At 33.5% G+C, this 19,624-nt stretch overlaps 1 protein-coding gene across 3 annotated transcripts in view; it reads left to right on the plus strand.

The window, feature by feature from the left end:
- The window catches only part of LOC149263138 (MADS-box protein JOINTLESS-like), a 459,590-nt gene that overhangs the window by 423,534 nt on the left and 16,432 nt on the right, over positions 1 to 19,624 (plus strand). The window contains exon 6 of one of the 3 annotated variants that reach the window (XM_089387205.1): positions 496 to 980. The exons of the other annotated variants lie outside the window; for them this stretch is intronic. Within the exon in view, the coding sequence (XP_089243331.1) occupies positions 496 to 552 (57 nt within the window). The 3' untranslated portion in view covers positions 553 to 980. Of the gene's footprint in view, positions 1 to 495; positions 981 to 19,624 lie in introns of those variants that run through there. 3 annotated transcript variants of the gene reach the window in all.

Raw genomic sequence — 19,624 nt, forward strand, 5'->3', positions numbered from 1 at the left:
TGAAACAAATCCAGGGCTAAAAGGAATGGATTGATTGCACTAGTCATCCTTCTATAACTTATGGATTGATTGCACTAGTCATCCTTCTATAACTTTCCAACATAGGCTCGAGTAAACAGATTGTAAAGGAATGGATTGATTGCACTAATCATCCTTCTATAGCTTCGCAACATAGGCTGGAGTAAACAGATTGTATTTTGGGTAATTTTTCTAACTGCAAACAGGAACATACTTGTGTATTGGCAGGGTGGTTACGAGGTCCCTAGAAGTGATGAATTTGAATATTTCTTGGCTTTATATATAGTATTAGGTTTTTTCTCGTGCTTTCTGTGAATGACACAAGTGAATTTTATCCTACACCCATTAGGTTATTGATATGTAATTTCGGTAATTTTGATTTCAAAAGATATTTTAAAGAAATGCAATGATTTCATTTGTGTATTAAATAAACACAATATTCTAATGGAATTCTGCATTTGTGGTTTACCTATACAGATTCCATGGAGAAGTATTAGTGGTGTGACATCAATTGTCCTCAAGCAGAGGCTTTAGTTTTATTCTTTTCTGGAAGCAAATACTTTCTTCCAACATTTTTGAGTTCCATGAAAAATTTGAAATTCCTAATAGTATTCAATTATGGGTTCAAGAGAGACAAAGTATTCAATTATGGGTTAAAGAGATCCACATTGAACGATCTATCAGCCTTATCTTCACTTAGTTTAAGACTATTCACTTGGAGAGGCTGCATGTGCCCCCACTTCAAGAGCATAGTAAAGTAATGTAGAACTTAGAGAAGCTATCTTTAAACTTTTAGTGAAGATTGGAAAAATGTCTGGGTTCAATAACACCCAGTCGAGCATTAAGCCTCCAATAATGCTAAATTTTAACTTGGAGCACTTTTGTGATTTGGAAGAGATGCCCCCTCGTATTTGTGACACATCTTCAGTTGTGAATTGGACTATTACTAACTGCCATTTCCTTCGAAAGTTACCTGATGACTTGGGGAACCTCAACTCTTTAACAATGTTAAGGAAGGAAATAAAGTACATTATGCTAAGTTCTCTTATGCTTTTCAAGTTCTTCTTGGATATCTACAACATTTCAGGTAGGAAAGTACATTCTGTTAATGAAAATTTGTCTTGATAGAAAGGCCCAATTTCAAATTCTAATGCTTTCAAAAAAGATTGTATAATTGTAATGTTTCTAAAAGGAAAGCATATTTTTTCAATTTAAGTATCATGATCCCATATTCTAACTTATTTTTCAGTAACCCATTAGGCTTTGTAGCTTTGAATAAATCCATGTCTTTTGATAAGATCCTCTTCCAAATTAGAACACAGTTTCCTTTTGGCAATAACCACATACAATGTCTTGATTTTGTTATTGAGAAAATAGAGGTTGTAAAACAAGCATGTGCCATACAAGGACTTGATTCATTGATTATGTATCAATTATGGCTCTTGATGTAACAATGTCTTGATTTTGTTGCTTGAAAATAGAGGTTATGCTTTACTATTTCACAAAATTTCTTACAATCTTTCCATAAGTATTGATTTGTAATCTCAGTCACTGAGGGATGACAGTGATGACAAAGGTAATATTCCATGGTTTGAAGTTCCCCTCTTACTAAATATTTAAATATGTCACCACAATTTAACTGTTAGTTAAAGGAATTGTATTTGATTTGTAAACAATTCATTGCTTGATTTATAGATTTTGATTTTTTCCCTTTTTTATTTTTTCTCAGATTTGGTATGAGATATCTTCCAAGATTTAGGTTCCCTAGTTTCCCCACCATAGCTACGAGGTTTAGATGCTATCATTAAATATTCTCAGAAAGTTACAACTTTTCCAGTAAGTGTGCTTTGAAACATTGTTGTTGCTTTTCCATGGTGTTAATGCAAATAAGCACTGCAACTAGTGCCATTATTTAGATTAAGTGCCGAAATCTAGGTGGTCCTGTAATGATGGAGTGATTTTCTTCTAGCTACTAAGGCCATATGCATTTTTATCTCTTATGTTGTCTTGAGATATTCAAATTCAAAATAAGAATTGAGGTCTCGTTTCCACTGTAGATTACAGTCAATTTCTTGAACATAATATATAGTAGATTATATTTTACGAATCAACTGTGGATGTGATCCCTCGTAGGAAAGGAAATTCAAAGTGACTTTGATTTCACATTGATTTGTCAAAAAATCCACACAGGAAAGGAGATTCAAAGTGACATTGATTTCACACTGATTTGTCAAAATAGAGACAAGAGAAAAGGAAACTTTGATTCAACAATGCTCTTAATTTCATATGTACATGCACAGACATATTAGTAGAAAATATTGAATGGTTACCTAAGTAATATTTTCCATTCCACTACATTCTTTATAGCTTGTAAATAAATAACTCGGAACAATTCATTACGCTACTTGTTATTCTTTATTAATTAGTGGTTAAGATTTTGATATTGCACTGGCTGAGATTTTTCTTCCTGCTGTGAAATTGTGTGTTATATAATGCTTCTTTTCCATTCACTATGTATAGCATATAAAGTGTTTCTAATGGAGTAGGAAGATTGGAAAGTCTTGTGATCCTTGAACTATGTTACAAGGAAGAAACCCAATGGGACAGGGTAGGTGCATCCCCACAAAGGGGTCACAAATACCAAAGTTGGTATTGGCTAGTGCCTTGTGCTAGAAAATTTCCTTTACCCTTGTATTAACAGTGAATCTAGAGAGGATTCTAATATTATCTTTATAAGATTTATATCAGTTAAGATTGATGAATAAAATTCACGAGACATGAGCTAGGATGTCCTTGCAAGGTAATTGTTGATTATTGGAAGCTATGATCGCCATTATGTCAGGCCAGGTGGTTGCACTCCCTTGACCGTGAGAAGGGTTGTGATCAAGATGGAAGACTTCATAGTCTAGATTGATTGTTTAGCAGTGATAGTTAGTGGGCTCATTCACAAAAGCTTCTATTTCACTAATCCTTTTTATAGAGTTTTCAGATTCAATTTCCAAAGGTTTTAATTACACTATAGAGTTGAGTTCTGAGAGAGTTGTGATTCACAGTGTTAAGTATAGCAACTATGACACTTGAATGAAGACAAGCATAATAGAGGTATCGGACTCTGTTATAAGCTTACCTGCATATTATAAGGGACTTGGTTGGCTTTTTTATAATTTTATAAACAAGTTCCATGTCATGGAAATGTGAAAAAAAAACAATGATATTGCCACCATGTGGCCCTTGTCATATATGGTTTTATACTTTTTCAAAAAATTCTCTAAGAGTTCACAATGCTAGGATTCACTAGGACTTTACAAAGTTTTATTATTTAGTGAAAGACTCGCCAAGACCTTACAAGATTTTATAATTGAGTAAAATATTCGCCATGCGTGGTGAGAGATTCGGCAAAAAATTATATATACATATTATATTATTGATAAAATCGCCTTCCATTTTTCCTATATACCATGGAGATTCGCCCATTTATTATACATATAAATTTAGGGGGGTTCTTAAAATTTTCCCTGGGACTGAGTTATCTTTGTCGTTAAACTCGTTAAAACAATAGCGACAAACTTGTCCATGCAGACAAGAGCGAGTTTCACTATCGCTAGGCTCGTTAAAAAATAGCGACAGGTTTGCCCGAAGGGCAAATTATATAACAAGCATATGTTATCCTCCTCAAGCTTGACAAAAATAAAGAGGTACTGGTCAGCAATGACTGGGAAAAAGGGAAGAAAACTTGAATAGCTTCATTGGTAGCAGGTCGCTCTTGAACATGACACTTTCTCTCTGTCACCATGATTGAGTCGAGTTGGGTTATTCCGTTCACCGGTCACATCACCATTGGTCCACCGTACCATCCACCTTGGGGTTAACGCTACCAATCCATTTCAATGTCGCCGTATGTTCAAGAGACGTCACTCAGAGAATTCACCAACCTAGCTAATGTCTCATCCACTGCAATACCTTCACTCTCCATTTTTTCATGACTACCAACTTGAAACTTGTATCATCATATCGTTTTCACCTCCACAAAATCATTTTCTCCGTTTCGTGTCGTATATGTGGGATTCATTAAGGCCCTCCTACGACGGGTCACTTCTTGTCGACATCAACTCATTATCCAAGAAGCTGACTTAGGAACAACCCTTTCAGTACTTTGAAGCTTGCATGCCTCAATGGCAAGTTTCTCACTTCCAGCGACAGGTTTACATCAGTGGCCTTTGACCAAAAGATTTTACGTGGTGTTCGACATCAACTCACGTATTCACACCACGTGAATTGTACTACAGTACCTTGAGGGTCATCATCATTATCAGTGATTCCTCTCATGCCTGTTAACAGCTTACATCATTGGCTGGTAATCAGGCGATGTCTTTCCATGTTCGACATCAGAACATCTTCTCACATGGATCGACTTGTACTTCGGGCGAAGATTGAACGAGTTTGAAGACCCTGGATATAGTTTCCTCCATCCGGGCTACGATATATTCAGGAAAATAAAGACATCAAATGTACATCATTGCTGCATAGATAATCATCCAAGCTAAAGGATGATGGCTCTACCAAAATCATCAGTCTGCCACACAGACGATTGTCTGTCTTATGTACATGAATATGAATTTATAAAGCTGATCATGGGAATGCCCGCCTCAGCTAGATCTTGAAAATCTTGTGAAAATAATGTATTGTATTGTATCTTATTACAAGTCACCTTCCAGTTCGAAAAACCTCGGCTCCTCATTATAAAGCATTTCACCTGACATCAAAAGATTTACGACCTCATGCTTTAGGGGGAAACTGTTATAAACATATTTGGGCACTGCAACCCTAATCACATTTTCCATAAACCAAGGGCTTCTAAACCCCTAAAAGTGTTGTTTCATACCCTAAAGGAACAAGGTCAGCTGATTAATTCATCTCCCAGAAGTTCTCCATGAAAAACTACTCAGAACTGGTCAAAACAGGACCATACAAACTACTCCATGCATAGGGTGCAATGCATCTCACCTATTACACACGAGGGGTGCGATGCATATTGGAAATCCCTTCTGTATGGTGCGATGAGCGAGACTAGACAAATGGCAGAAGCAGTGTGCTAGGTGGAAACCCAGAGAATCTTCTAGAAACTACTCATATGACACTTGCCTCTCTGAATTCGCCCATGGATGAGTAAGAGATCTGAAATCTCCAAGTGGAGCCAAGAACTATCAGTGAAATGACACTAATCAAAATTCCAGAAGCCGACTCACTCTCCTGAAAACATCTATATATGGATCCCTCATCCAAGAGATCCAAAGGGATGGAATTTTGTAATTTGCAAGGAAGTGTTGTTGGTTTCTCTTTGAAGACATTGTTGGGTGATCTTGCTTTGTACGAGGTGAAGAGGGCTTTCATGCTGGGAGTATGATGCTGGATTAGACAGCCTGGTTGTAATCCTCTCTTCTACTACTTCTATCAATAAAGCTATTTGAGTTTTCCTCCATATGCTTGTATATCTCTTAATCTTGTTTATGTATGCATTTATATGGTTAATGTACATCTGATCCTACATTATTTATGGTTATAGATCTCTATGCTTTGATGGTATTTTGTTGCCTTGGCTCTACAGGTGTTCCTTGAAGCAAGACAAGTGAGGAAGGAGTGGCGAAAGATCTATCAAAGGAGAGAGGAAACAAGCAAGGAGACTAGCGAAAGACTGAGGTTGGTGCTCTATGTTTCTCTCTCATCTATCTCTCATAAAGGAAAACACAAGTAACTTTAATCTGTTTGTTTCTATGATAGCTACCCATCTTAGTGGGACTAACAGCTCTGAATAAACACTAGTTTTCTCGATAACATGAGGGTAGCACAAGATTTGAACCCAAGATCTCTGGTTTGGTGAGACATCATTCCATGGCCATCGCCACTTGAGCTAACCCCAAGCGGAATTCTAAAATCTACTTTTGAAAATATATGGTCTTCTCCAATTTAATTCTAAATTAAATATCCATGTCCCAAGGTGTCTTCTCAAATCTACTTTTGAGAAGATATGGTAATTTTGAATTTAATTCTAAATTAAATATCCATATTTTTTTCCCAAAGTGTCTTCTCAAATATACTTTGAATAAGATATGGTAAGAAAAGTAAAGGATACTAAAATAAAAATATGAGGAGGTATTCATGACATTAATTATAGGTGGTTGAGGTGGATGGTAGGAAGAGGCATAAAATGGAAGGAGGATGAGAGGAGAGGGTATCCTTGGTATTTGTTTTGAGTATTGAAGGATTTTATTTTGGGGAGGAATGTGGAGGAGAAGAGAGAGAATGAGAAAACTCAAACTTGGATCTATTGGATAGTGTTGTTTTTAACTTGGACACACTACAGTTGGTTGGACTTGGGCTCAGAGGGCTAGGAAATTTATTGAGGTTCCATGGGCTAGGAAATCATTTCTAGTTGGTTGGGAGGTAAATTCAGTCGGGTAGCCAAGAGGAGAATTCCGACAGAGTCAGGAGAACCCCAGCCAAGCTACTGGAACATGTATTCTTCCATTTGTTGATTACTCATGTAAATTGTTGACATGAAAATTTAATATGTTGTAAATAAATTTTACTTTTACATTATTATCAAATAAATGTTGAGTTGTAAATAGGCTATTTCCCTTCTTATTGTGTTTAAATTAAATAAATTTAGTTTTAGTTAGAGGACCATAAATTGGATTCTCACGGATGGTATCAGAGCCTAGGTTCAAAATCTCAACCTCGAAACCTACCTACTAGAACCACCCTTAAAAAAAAAACAATAACAACAACATTGCAAACAAATATAAATATATTAGAAACCAAGCTAAATTGAATTATTAAATTATTACTATTTTCCATATTTTCATCAAAATCAATGACACAACACACACACACACACATATGGAAAATGTCATGTTTACTTTTTCCCTAGAATTTGTGAAGGAGCATAATTTCACCATTGCTAGATGTCACCATGATGTAGCAAAAATTATATTTTTAACCATCAACATTTTGAAAAATAAAAATATTTTGAAAATTAAAAAAATAAAAATATCACAAAACAATGGTGTTAAACAAGAGAGCAAGTATATAAAATTTTAAATTTGAACTAAGTTTTTAGTGTGGAGCATTCGAAATAAATACACTGATGGTCTCCTTTGAATGATGAAGAATGAGAGAATATGCAATAAGTTGGGGTTTTTAAAGTTAAATGAAGGGTTACATGTCTCAAAGATCCCAGAAACCAAAAACTTCCTCCTTGCATATCTTATAGGTTGCTTGGTTACAAAATTACAGTGAAAAATTTATGCCTCTATCTTAGCTCTTGGTCTCAACATTTGCATCTATCATTACATATAGAAAAAACACCCATGACTGAGACCAAGTCGAAGGTTCCATGACCACCATACACCCATCCTCACCATCTTTGAAGTACTATCACTAGCTTGGGCTAGATTTTGAATATTGTCCATCATTGCTCAGAAATAGGGGGAACTCCCAAAGTTCCATTGCTAAGATTTAGTCACAAATGTGTAGGGTATTGATGCTACTTATAGTGAAAACACTCCGAAGAAATCAAATTTAATATTTTTTTACACTCCGAAGAAATCAAGTTTAATATTTTTTTCTCGCCTCAAAGCACAGGCCTTGCAGTAACCCTACTTGTTGCGTATGATTTCCTGACGAGATAAAAATAAATAAATTAAATTTAGTTACAAAGATTAAAAAAGGTCATAAATATTTACAGGGAGGAAGCTCCCAATATTTTGGGATGGAACCTAGTTACAAGGCAACGAAATAGGGTTATAGAAAGGATATTGGCACACCCAATATCAAAACATGTGTGAGATCATAACCATGAATTTCAGTGAGATCATAACCATGAATTTTATTCGAACTTAGTTTGAAAAGAAAGAGCAACTGCAGAAGACATTTTCCTGGTCTTTAATCACTTTGTCATTGCTTGCACAATATGTGAATGTGTTGGCAGTGAGAGGAATTCTTAATGTTGTATTTGATGGTGAGCATCTTGGTGTGTGTGAAATATTGCAGCCTGTACAAGCTCTTGAGCCACACACATCCTCTGCAACACCATCTTGGAAGAAGACAATAGAAAATCTGTTTACATCAATAATAACTTTATGGGATCACAAAAATAACTATTTTTACTGTATCTTAGCTCTGCGGCAAAAAAAACTCCTAGAATCAGGTGTAATAACTTATTCCATAACTCTTTTATGCTGATGAAAAACACTTTGTTATACTACTATCAATATCTTTGCATATGAGTGTCGGCTCGCTACAGATTAGTTTTAGTGTCTCCAAGAATATATATATATATATATATATATATATATATATATATATATATATATATATATATATTGAAAGTAATGTAATTAATAATTATACCATTTAAAATTTTTTATTAAGAAACCATATAATTTATAAATTATACAATTAATAATTATAATACATATAATTTTACTTTAAACACTTTTACATGGTAAATATATATGTGGATAAGAAAATTAAAAATTACTCTACTTAAAAAAATAATTTTGAACTAAAATGATAAAGTAAATTAGACTTTGTGAAGTTAGATGGTTTTGAGCTCTATGTTTATGATAACTCATGGTATTGACCCATGGTATTCATGAGTCATATATGTTAAACACTATTCTAATTTTATGGTTAATTTTGTTATAGTGCAAATTCTAAAATAAATTTGATAACTTATTTAGGAAAATTTTAACCTTCTCACAATATAACTTGTTAATAAATATGTGTAATAATTTTAAAATAAATTTGACAACTTATATATTAGGTTTAATAATAACGTTTTACTTTATAACATCTCTATAGAAAAGTAAAATAATTTTATAGTATATAATATTAACCCTTTGACCTGATAACTTGTAAATTTATTAATTATAAGTTATCAGCTTATCTTAATAATATTTCATGCTTTTTACTATATATATATAATAAATTTAATTGAAAAATACGTATACACTTAGAGATTTAAATTATATATAGATATTGAGAGAATAAAAATTTAATTTAAAGCATAGTCATTTAGGTTTGAATTACACAAAATATTTTAATCTTAGTTTAATTTGCTTTTAGAATGTGTATATTAACGAAAAAATCATGATTCAAAGGTTTCAACATAAAAATATAAATGTTAAAAAAAAAACAATAATAATAAATAAATGTGATAAGATATTATAACATATTATTTTGTGATTCATATTCAATTATGACCTAAATTTATGAGATGATCATTTGTGAAACCAATATTGCAATAAACATAAAATTGTTTTTACTCATATATCATCTAAATAAATTTAGTTAGAATGTGATATATTCTTTCATATTATCATCATTTAGGAATGATGGTGATTTGAAAGAGTTATAGTAGTGTAATTTAAAATAACTAATTGGTGTTGATCTATGATGTTAATTGATGGATAAAAAAAAATACAACATACATTCATGGTTATTTGCTAAACCTTGCTTCAAGGACCAATTGTTTATATGTTTCTGAGGAGATCCTAAGATTCGTAAAATGGACATAATTGATTTTAAAACATAGTATAAAGGTTGGGAAGGAGCAACTAATTCCCATAGAGGGAAGGCACAACTAAAAGGGTATTATTCACATTAGTACTTAATTTACAATCAACATGCCTCTATTCGACTAATTAGCATAGAATTTTTGAGAAATATGAGCAAAATCAACTTACCTGTAGTGATGATATTCCTTAATTGCAATTTTGGAGTTCACTGCTATTTGAATCTCGCTAACTACAACAAATTTTTGGAGATGACTCTCCACCCAACCATAGGCTCAACTACATATAATCTTTCTACAACTAGCCATCCCTAAGCCCTCAATCAACATACTACTACCAAGGAATCCTTTGTCTCACAACACTTTTCTCCCAAGAGAATAGATAATGGAATGATCTCTGATCTTCATCATCATCTATTAAATAGACCAAATATTGGAAAAAAAAAATCGTATGCACACATTCCATGTGTCAACATGCAACTTTTATTTTTTATATTAAGTTTTACATAAGTTAGATTTTCTCTTAAATGTTTTCTTTCTTATTTTATTCATTTTTACTTTTTGATAACTTTACTTATTTTTACTATTTTTATAGTTCTCTTAGTTAAATCTTTCTTATTTTATTTTACTTTTTGTTAACTTTACTTTTTGTTACTATTTTATAGTTTTACTTGTATATATACTTATTTAGAACTCTAGTATTGTTATTTATTATTTTATTTATTTGTTATTATTATATTTCTTTACTATTTATTATTATTATCTCTTCTTTATTGTTTATTATTTATTTGCTTATATTTTAATATTATATTATATTATTTATTATTATTATTATGGGACATTACATACTCCCCTCTTTAAGGAACTTCGTCCCGAAGTTAAATTGAATTATTTAACATTTTATTTATTTAGTTGGTTATTACCTTATGTTTTCCCTACACCCTTTGTTGAACTAGTATAACCAGCAAGGATCGAAATTTTTCACAACACTCGAGAAATCTCAAGGAATATCTTTCATTTTTCCCACTTTTGGAACCAAGAATAAGACTCATTGGTTTGTATCTTAGCCCAAGGCTGGCCCCAAGGCTCACGCCTAAATCAAACCTCATCTGCCCCAAGGCAGGCATCCGATACGGTACTCAATGACTCTAGGCATCTCGCAAGGCTGACCCACTCCCATAGCCCCTCAAGAGTTATACAAGACAAAGGAACCACTGGCATATGTAGTGTTCATTGAGTTTGTCTCCAACCCATATGGCATTACATATTCTCCCTCGCAGGTATGGGCTCCTATGAGATCATCAAATAAACCGGCCCTCTCCGCCCATTTGTGGATTTCATGTCCATCACCACATCTCAACATACATCCAATGAATTAGCAATAACCATAGTATCATAGAAAATAATCCACATGTCAAGTCTTTCATGTCATCATGAGAACATAACATCATTGTTATCACAAAATAATGCATGTCATAAATCTACATATAATTACCATGTGCTTCACATCATAATAGCAACATATCAACATCAAAGACATATCATCACATAATAAATGAACCACGTGTCAATATAACCTCATATCATAATATCATAATCAATATGCCACATTATGCATATCATATCGAACATGAGCATACGACATCATTATTATAACAAATAAATAAATAAGAATAACATGTGCATCATTATCCTTTCATCAAAACTATGTCTAATTACCTTGTCCTCACACATTATACTTCAACATTCTTTTTTTGCCATAACAATTAATTGAAACATAACTGAAATCAGTGTATGATTTAGATGTATCAATAAAATTTAAACAATAAAATATGATTTACTTAGTTAACTAAATAACTAAAGTACTACCTACAATATAGCACATATTACCAAAGTACTATACCATATGAAATTTTTGTAAGAAATAATGGTAAAACAAATATTGGTATTGAAGATTGTGTTTTCTTTTACCTCATTTGTTTTAGGGTTATGTTGGCAAGATTAAGGAATTTTATCATTAAACCTTTCTTCTCCACAAACTCATTTTTTTTTCCATTGCCAATTTAACTCAAGTGTTTGGAGGATTGGAGATTTTAAGTTTTAGACACTTACAGTTTCCAATGCAAGAAATAAAAATCCAAAATATATTTTTAATCGATGCAATTTCAATTATTTTACAAAGAACAAAAGGAAAAATAATAACCAAATTAATGAAATTTGGGCTTGTTTTAGCTCGACATTAAAATTATCAAGCTAAACATATACATAGTCACAACCCCAAACTGCCCCTCTAAGTAATCCAAAGTTTTTAAACAAACTGTCATCCAAACACGTGTCTTCACAATCCTAATCTAGACTTGTATCACTAAATATATCAAAAAATTAATTGTGTGAATAACACACCTTTAAATATTTTCTATATTAATATTTAAACCTTATATTTATTATTAATAAAAAAATTATTATTAAATATTAATAAAAAAAAAATTCTTACCTTTCCTTTTTATATTTATTAAATATATATTTAACTTATCTATATTCAAACTCACTCTTTAATTTCAATACCTCACGTTGTAATTGATATTGACCAATAATACATATAACTAATACTCAATACACAAAATTAAAATATATAATTCATATGCCTATTTATCTCCTTATCTTATTATCACTAAACATGCATATTTCTCTTTTATAATCCGTGTATGCACATTATTCACAACCGTTTCACAAATCTTTGAAATAGGGAGTGCCTTTTTCAATAATTATATGTGAGTATGTAATGCAAGGAGCATAACCTTAAGTGGTTATTCTTTTTGGATTTTATTGTAATTTTTTTTTGGGAATTAATGATATGCAAGTCCACGTCTAAAGGTTTAAATATTAATTTGCATTTGCATTAGCAACTTTTTTGTTTCGAGTGGGATTTTTTTTGAAGTTGAATATATTTCTTTTTTAAATTAGGTTGGAGTGCTAATTTATTATTTATATTTAAACTTCGGAATTTGAGCATGCCCATAACAATATCCCTTTTAATTCACTCCTCCCCATCTGATATAGATTCCAATGCTCATGCAATGGCTAATCAAATTGAGCAGTTATGGAAAACACAAATAGAAGTTAAATTCTATTTATTATGAGCTATGTTTTCATATATATATATATTTGAAAATTTATAATAGGATTTCAAAGTTTCATTAATATGTCTGAAGGAATTTTGCAAAAATATGCAACCAAATATTTTTCATATATATTATCGATTTTTTAATTAATTATAAAATATTACTTATATTAGTAAATGAAAACATGAAATCCCAAAGGTCCAATAGAGTTTAACCTTTGCTCTGATATCATATGTAACAACTCCGAAATTAAAACATGCAACTAATTAGATCAATTATGTGCTTTACAATCAACACACCTCTATTCAACTAATTAGAATAGAATTTTTTAGAAATAGTAGCAAAGGAAACTTACCTGTAGCGATGATATTGCTTACTTGTAATTTTGGAGTTCAGCGCTATTTGAATCTCACTAACTGCAACAAAGTTTTGGGGATGACTCTCTATCCAACCGTAGGCTCAACTGCATATAATATTTCTACATCTGTCCACCACCGAGCCCTCAATCAACTTACCACTGCCATTGAATCCTTTGTCTCACAACGCTTTTCTCGCAAGAGAATGGATAATGCAATGATCTATCATCTTCCTCATCGCCTATTAAATAGGCCAAACATTGAAAAGGGAACCGCATGCACACATTCCATGTGCCAACATGCAACTTTTATTTTTTTATTTAAATTTTTACTTAAGTTAAATTTTCTGTTAACTTATTTATTTCTTTTTTTTTTATAGCTTTACTTATTTTCACTATTTTTATAGTTCTCTTAGTTAACTCTTTCTTATTTTATTTTACTTTCTATTAACTTTACTCTTTTTTACTATTTTATAGTTTTACTTTTATATATACTTATTTAAAACCCTAGTATTGTTATTTACTATTTTATTTATTTGTTATTATTATATTTCTCTATTATTTATTATTTATTTACTATTATTATCTTTTATTTATTTTTTATTATTTATTTGTTTATATTTTAATATTATATTATATTATTTATTATTATTAGGGGACCTTACATAAATAATTATGGTTGCTAAATAATTTAGCGTTAATAAAGGATCAAAGCGTCACTGGCACATACATTTCACTAGTAACCTAGCTAGTATCAAGAGAAAATTTGTAGGTTATGTAGAGCTCACACATGAGAAGACTTAGTAGATCCTTAGGGATGTGCCCAGTATTAATAATGCTCATTTACTAGCATAGTAAAAGAAAAAAATTATGCCTCTTATTTTATATATGTGTGTGTGAGTCGTAAGTTGCATCAATAAGTCTCATATGTAACAGATAATTGAACAATTCAAATTGGTGAAAACGCGAGGACATCAAGTTCGAGGATCATCACAAGGACCTCCTAGAAATAACCCATTTCCATCACTGGAGTTGGCTCTCATCTTGTGCTCCCCATAAGCACTTAATGAGACTTTAAGAGGGCGTTAAACAATCAAGGTAGAAGTGGGGAAACCTCCATCAAAGTTGGGAAACCTTAAGGGATGAAGAGACTCTGATAGAGGACCTCCAATCGAGGACATTACTAGGGAGCGCCAAAAACTTAAGCTCCCAGAGTTTGTTGGAGGTCGGGCCAGCGAACGAGTAGAAGCCTGGTTAGAAGGAATGAGAAGATGCTTCACACTAAGAGATTATACTTCCAGTTCAAAAGCTAAAATAACAATATTCCAACTCAGAGATAGTGTTGTGAATTGGTGGGGTAACTTAGACCGTCAACTACACCTCACTCTAGACACAGTTTCCTTGAAGTTATTTGAGGAGAGATTCAGGAAAAAATACCTACCAATGTATTATGAAGAACAATAGGTAGGATCATTCCATGCTTTGGTACAGGGAAAATGTATGGTAGAAGAATAAGAGATTAGATTCATGGAATTGGTCAAGTATGTCTCCGACATGGATACTTATCAGCGCCAAGCGAGTCATTTCATTTATAGATTGAACCCTAAGATTAGGGCAATGGTGTGGATGTGGAAACCATTCTTAGTTGCAGAAGTTTTTGAACATGCTCGTTATGTTGAAGAGCACTTAGACTTAAAGGGTGAAAAAAAACATTTTTCCACAACAACCAAGGTTTATGGGGAAGGCCCCTTGCACCTTCCCTAGGGGAGGAAGTTTTAGGACACAGCCATATGGAAACAAGGTTGTACCCAAAGCACCGACAGTGGGGATTTCAATGGTTTCTAGTGCAACTTCACAAATATCTTCGAGGACTCATGAAAATCATGGTCAGACAAGAGGAGCCACAAGCAAGGGTAGGGGTCTTAGGGGAAGGATCTCTTTCCAAATAACTCCACAACATTATGCTCAAAGTCTAACTCGAATCACTTGTTGGGGATGTGGGGGACCTCATTACCAATGCGACTGTCCTGAGTTACAAACTGGTAACAATTGTAGAGAACCAAAAGGACGAATAGGGAGAGCAAGAAACCACCATCGAATCTATTAAGAAGTTTATAACCAACAAGTTTAACATCAATATGCCATGGTAGAAACTGCATGTATAATAATCAAAGTAAAAGTTAAAATTTTATTTTATTATGGTGCTACAAATAGTTTCATTACACCAGTTGCATTAGAAAAATGTGGGTTGGCAGCCTATGAGTACGATGACTTTAAGCAAGTTGAAATGGATTCTGGGATAAAACAAGCAGTAGGACCTAGTGTTGACCAATTTCATGCAAACCTTGGGGTGTGTATAACTAAGTTGAAGGCATACGTTACAACATTGGGGACGTATAATGTAATCATCGGAATGGACCTAGTGTTGACCAATGTCATGTGAACCTCAGGGTGTGTATAACTAAGTTGAAGACATAAATTACAACATTGGGGACGTATGACGTAATCATCAAAATGGACTAGCTAGAATCTCATCGAGCTTTGGTAGACTATTTCAAAAAGAAGGTGATTTGTTTAGATGATGAAGGTAGATCAATTGAGATTTATGGTATCAAGAGAAGAGTGTCCGTATGATTCATCTCCATGATTAAGGTAAAACGTTGTCTCGAACAAGGTTGTAAACTATATGTGGCCAAGGTTGTAAGTGACCAGAAAGGACCCTCCCTAGATCATCACCTAGTTTTGTCAAAATTTGAGAATTTTTTCCCTAAGGAATTGCTTGGATTATTGCCTGTGAGGGAGATTGATTTTGCAAGTTGCAGTTGTAGTTAAAAGAGCTTTTAGACTTTGGAATTATCAGACCTAGTATTTCACCTTCGGGTGCACTAGTGATTTTCATCAAGAAGAAGGATGGTTCCTTAAGTCTATGCATAGATTACAGGGACTTGAATAGAGACACAATAAAGAATATGTACCCGGTACCTAGAATAGATAACCTATTTGATCAAATGAAGGGAGCAATGATTTTCTCAAAGATCGATCTACAATATGGATACCACCAATTGAGGATTAAGGAAGGTGACATCTCAAAAACCGCATTTCGAAAATGGTTTGGGCACTACGAGTTCATAGTTGTTCCATTTAGTTTGACCAATGCACCAACAATATTCATGGGCCTCATGAATGGTTTGTTTAGGAAGTATTTGGACCAATTTGTTCAAGTCTTTCTGGATGATATTCTTGTGTATTATAAGAATGAAAAGGATCATGAAGAGAACCTAAGGGTTGTATTGACTTGCTTAAGGGAAAATCAATTACATGGAAAACTGTCAAAATGTTCCTTTTTTCAGAATAAAATTCATTATCTTAGGCACATCATTTTAGGAGAAGGGATTTTAGTTGACCTAGAGAAGGTATAGGCCATAATGGATTGGCCAGTACCAAAAATCTCTCATGAGGTGCGTAGTTTTATGGGTCTAACAGGTTATTATTGCAGATTTGTGGAAGGGTTTTCCAAGATTGCAAAACCCGTCACCACATTATAGCGAAAAAGGGTTAGTTATGAATGGACATATGAATGTGACATTGCATTCATTGAACTAAAGAGGTTACTAACTATTGCACTGATCCTTCGAGTACCAGACATGGAAAAAGACTTCACTATCTGCATCGAGGCTTCAAAGCAAGGATTGGGAGTAGTGTTGATGCAATAAGGCACATTAATAGCTTACGCATCTAGAAAATTGAAGAAACATGAAGAGTTGAATGCTACCCATGACTTAGAGTTGGGAGCAATGATGTAGCTTTGAAACTGTGGAGACACTACCTCATTGGGGGAAGCTTTGAATTAAGAACAGATCATCAAAGCTTGAAGCACCTCTTCACTCAAAGGGATTTGAATGCTAGACAAAGGTGGTGGAGCGAATTCATGAGTGAGTATGACTATGAGATCTGATACATTAAGGGAAAGGAGAATGTGGTGATTGATGCACTAAAAGGAAGCCATGAACCTTCTCCCTAGTACCCTTGAGGGTCAATTTGAGGAAATGTGTGTTGGAGAAACTCTTTGAAGATAGTTGGTATCTAAAGGTTATATCAGCACTCCATAGTGGGAAGCAAATGGAACCAAAGTTTGAGGGACATGTGCTTGAACTAGATGTACTATTGATATTTCAAGGAAGAATGTACATACCTAAGGAAGGGGGTATAAGAAGAACCATCCTCGAATATTCACATAGAGAACTCTATTGTGCACATCCTAGAGTGAAGAAGATGTATGCAAACATGAAAAAACTCCTCTTTTGGGTAGGCATGAAGTATGACATAGTCCAATTTGTCACCAAACTTTTTGAATGTCAATGAGTGAAGGTTGATCATCGCCATCTAGCAGGACTCCTACAACCACATGACATACCTATGTCTAAATGGGAGGCCATTTCTATGGATTTTGTTGTGGGTTTTCCACTCACTTCATAGAGGCACAATGGTATATTGGTTGTAGTTGATAAATTGGACAAAAGTGCCCATTTCATCCCAGTAAGAGACACTTATGATGTTACTGATGTAGCACAAGTTTTATAAGTGAAGTTATTCGACTACATGGGTTGCCCACAAATATCATTTCTGATAGAGACTCTCACTTTACATCTAGGTTTTGGACAAGTTTGCAATCAACATTGCGGACTCAGTTAAACCTAAGCACTGCATATCATCCAAAAACATATGGGCAGACTGAAAGAGTAAATCAGGTTATGAAAGACATGCTTAGAATGTACATCATTGATAATCAGACTCAATGGGAAAGGTACTTACCATTGGTAGAGTTTCCCTATAATAATTGTTACCATAGTTCCATTGGGATGCCTCCTTATCAAGCTCTATATGGGAGGCCATGTAGGACGCCATTGGGTTGGGAAAAGTTGGAGGACCCAGTAATATCTGGGCCAGAATTAGTTCAAGTACTGGAGGAATAGGTAAGAAAAATTTGACAAAGGTTAAATTAAGCACAAGATAGACAAAAGAGTAACTATGTTGATTCACATAGTACTAATCAAATTTATGAAGTATGAGACCAAGTTTTTATTCATATCCGATCCAACAAAAGCGCCATTCGGTTCGGTAAAGGGAAAACGTTGTCACCTCATTTTATAGGACCTTTTAAGATCAAGGAGAAGATTGGACCAGTTGCCTATCATCTTTTACTGCCACCCCATTTACATAAAACTCATGATGTTTTTCATGTATCTATTTTATAACATTATGTTTCTAATGAATCTCACAAACTGGATTAGAGGTAATTTCATGTCTCGGACATGGGAACCGTAATAGTAGAACCATTACGCATATTCAATTGTAGGTTTCAACAGCTCAGACGTCGCATGGTGGACTAGGTTAAGGTCTAGTGCAATAAGTATAGCCCAAGATATGCTACTTGGGAGGATGCAGAGACTATACATCATGACTACCCCTGACTTTTTGAGCATCTGTGATGCCTATTTTGACTTAGATATCTACATATGCTAAGGCTCTATTTGTAATTCTATGTTATTTATATTATGAACGCTGTGTAATATTGATGCATTTTAGTTGGACAGATGAAACTTCTTATATAAATCATTCGATGGATTAGGTATCCTTGATTAAAATATTCTATGTATGACTTATTTCATGTATGATTTACCTGTTGTATGACTTACTTGGTTATGATTTATCTAGTGTATGACTTATCAGAGTTATTATTGTTTAATGTGTGGGGATATGATTTATCTAATGAATGACTTATGAAAATTATGATTTATCTAATGAATGAATTATGAAAATTATGATTTATCTAATGTAAGATTGATTTCGATTATGTTGTTATGAAGTACAAAAGTGACATGTGGATACTAAACTTAATAACATGATGATTAATATCACTTATATATTTTGTTGTTATGCATATGCATGAACGAAACTAACCTACAGATTGGAAAGAACTATATGATAACCAAGATCTACTCTTCTAATGAGCGAGTGTTGAGACATCCAATGAGGAATGGTATGATATACATTGTTCTATTACATTTTGTATCTACTTGATATGCACTATTATGACATGGGTAAAGTGTAAATAGAAGGTGACAAGACTACCTAACTGGATTATTCGAGGACAAGTATCCAACCAGCGTCGTAGTGTGGTCCATATTAGGGTGTTTACCCTCGTTTTGAAGAGGGGTGAAGGCATTTCCCACTGTGTAACCTCCAAACTTAGAATCGTGGGAGGGTAGTGATAGGACATGCTCCCCTAGATGTGTGATGATGATTTCCAATTACTTGCTACGGAAGTTAGGTCGATATAGTCGACGCTTCCACCATATTGGTTTTTTAAGTGGTTAGATCGGTATAGTTGATGCCATAGTATATTGTAGCAAAGGATGGATAGGGTGGAAGTGGAATTAGGCTAGGAAGGATAGGAGGATACAGGTTAGTTGGATACTCTTGATGGGAAGTGGTATCATTGCCTGAATTACTTAATTTGACCACTATAACTCTCTTTCTATTTTTTTATGCCTT

Source organism: Pinus tabuliformis, chromosome 6 (assembly GCF_031772625.1).
Source record: "Pinus tabuliformis cultivar Carrire ecotype Pingquan chromosome 6, CPIR1, whole genome shotgun sequence".
Taxonomy (NCBI): domain Eukaryota; kingdom Viridiplantae; phylum Streptophyta; class Pinopsida; order Pinales; family Pinaceae; genus Pinus; species Pinus tabuliformis.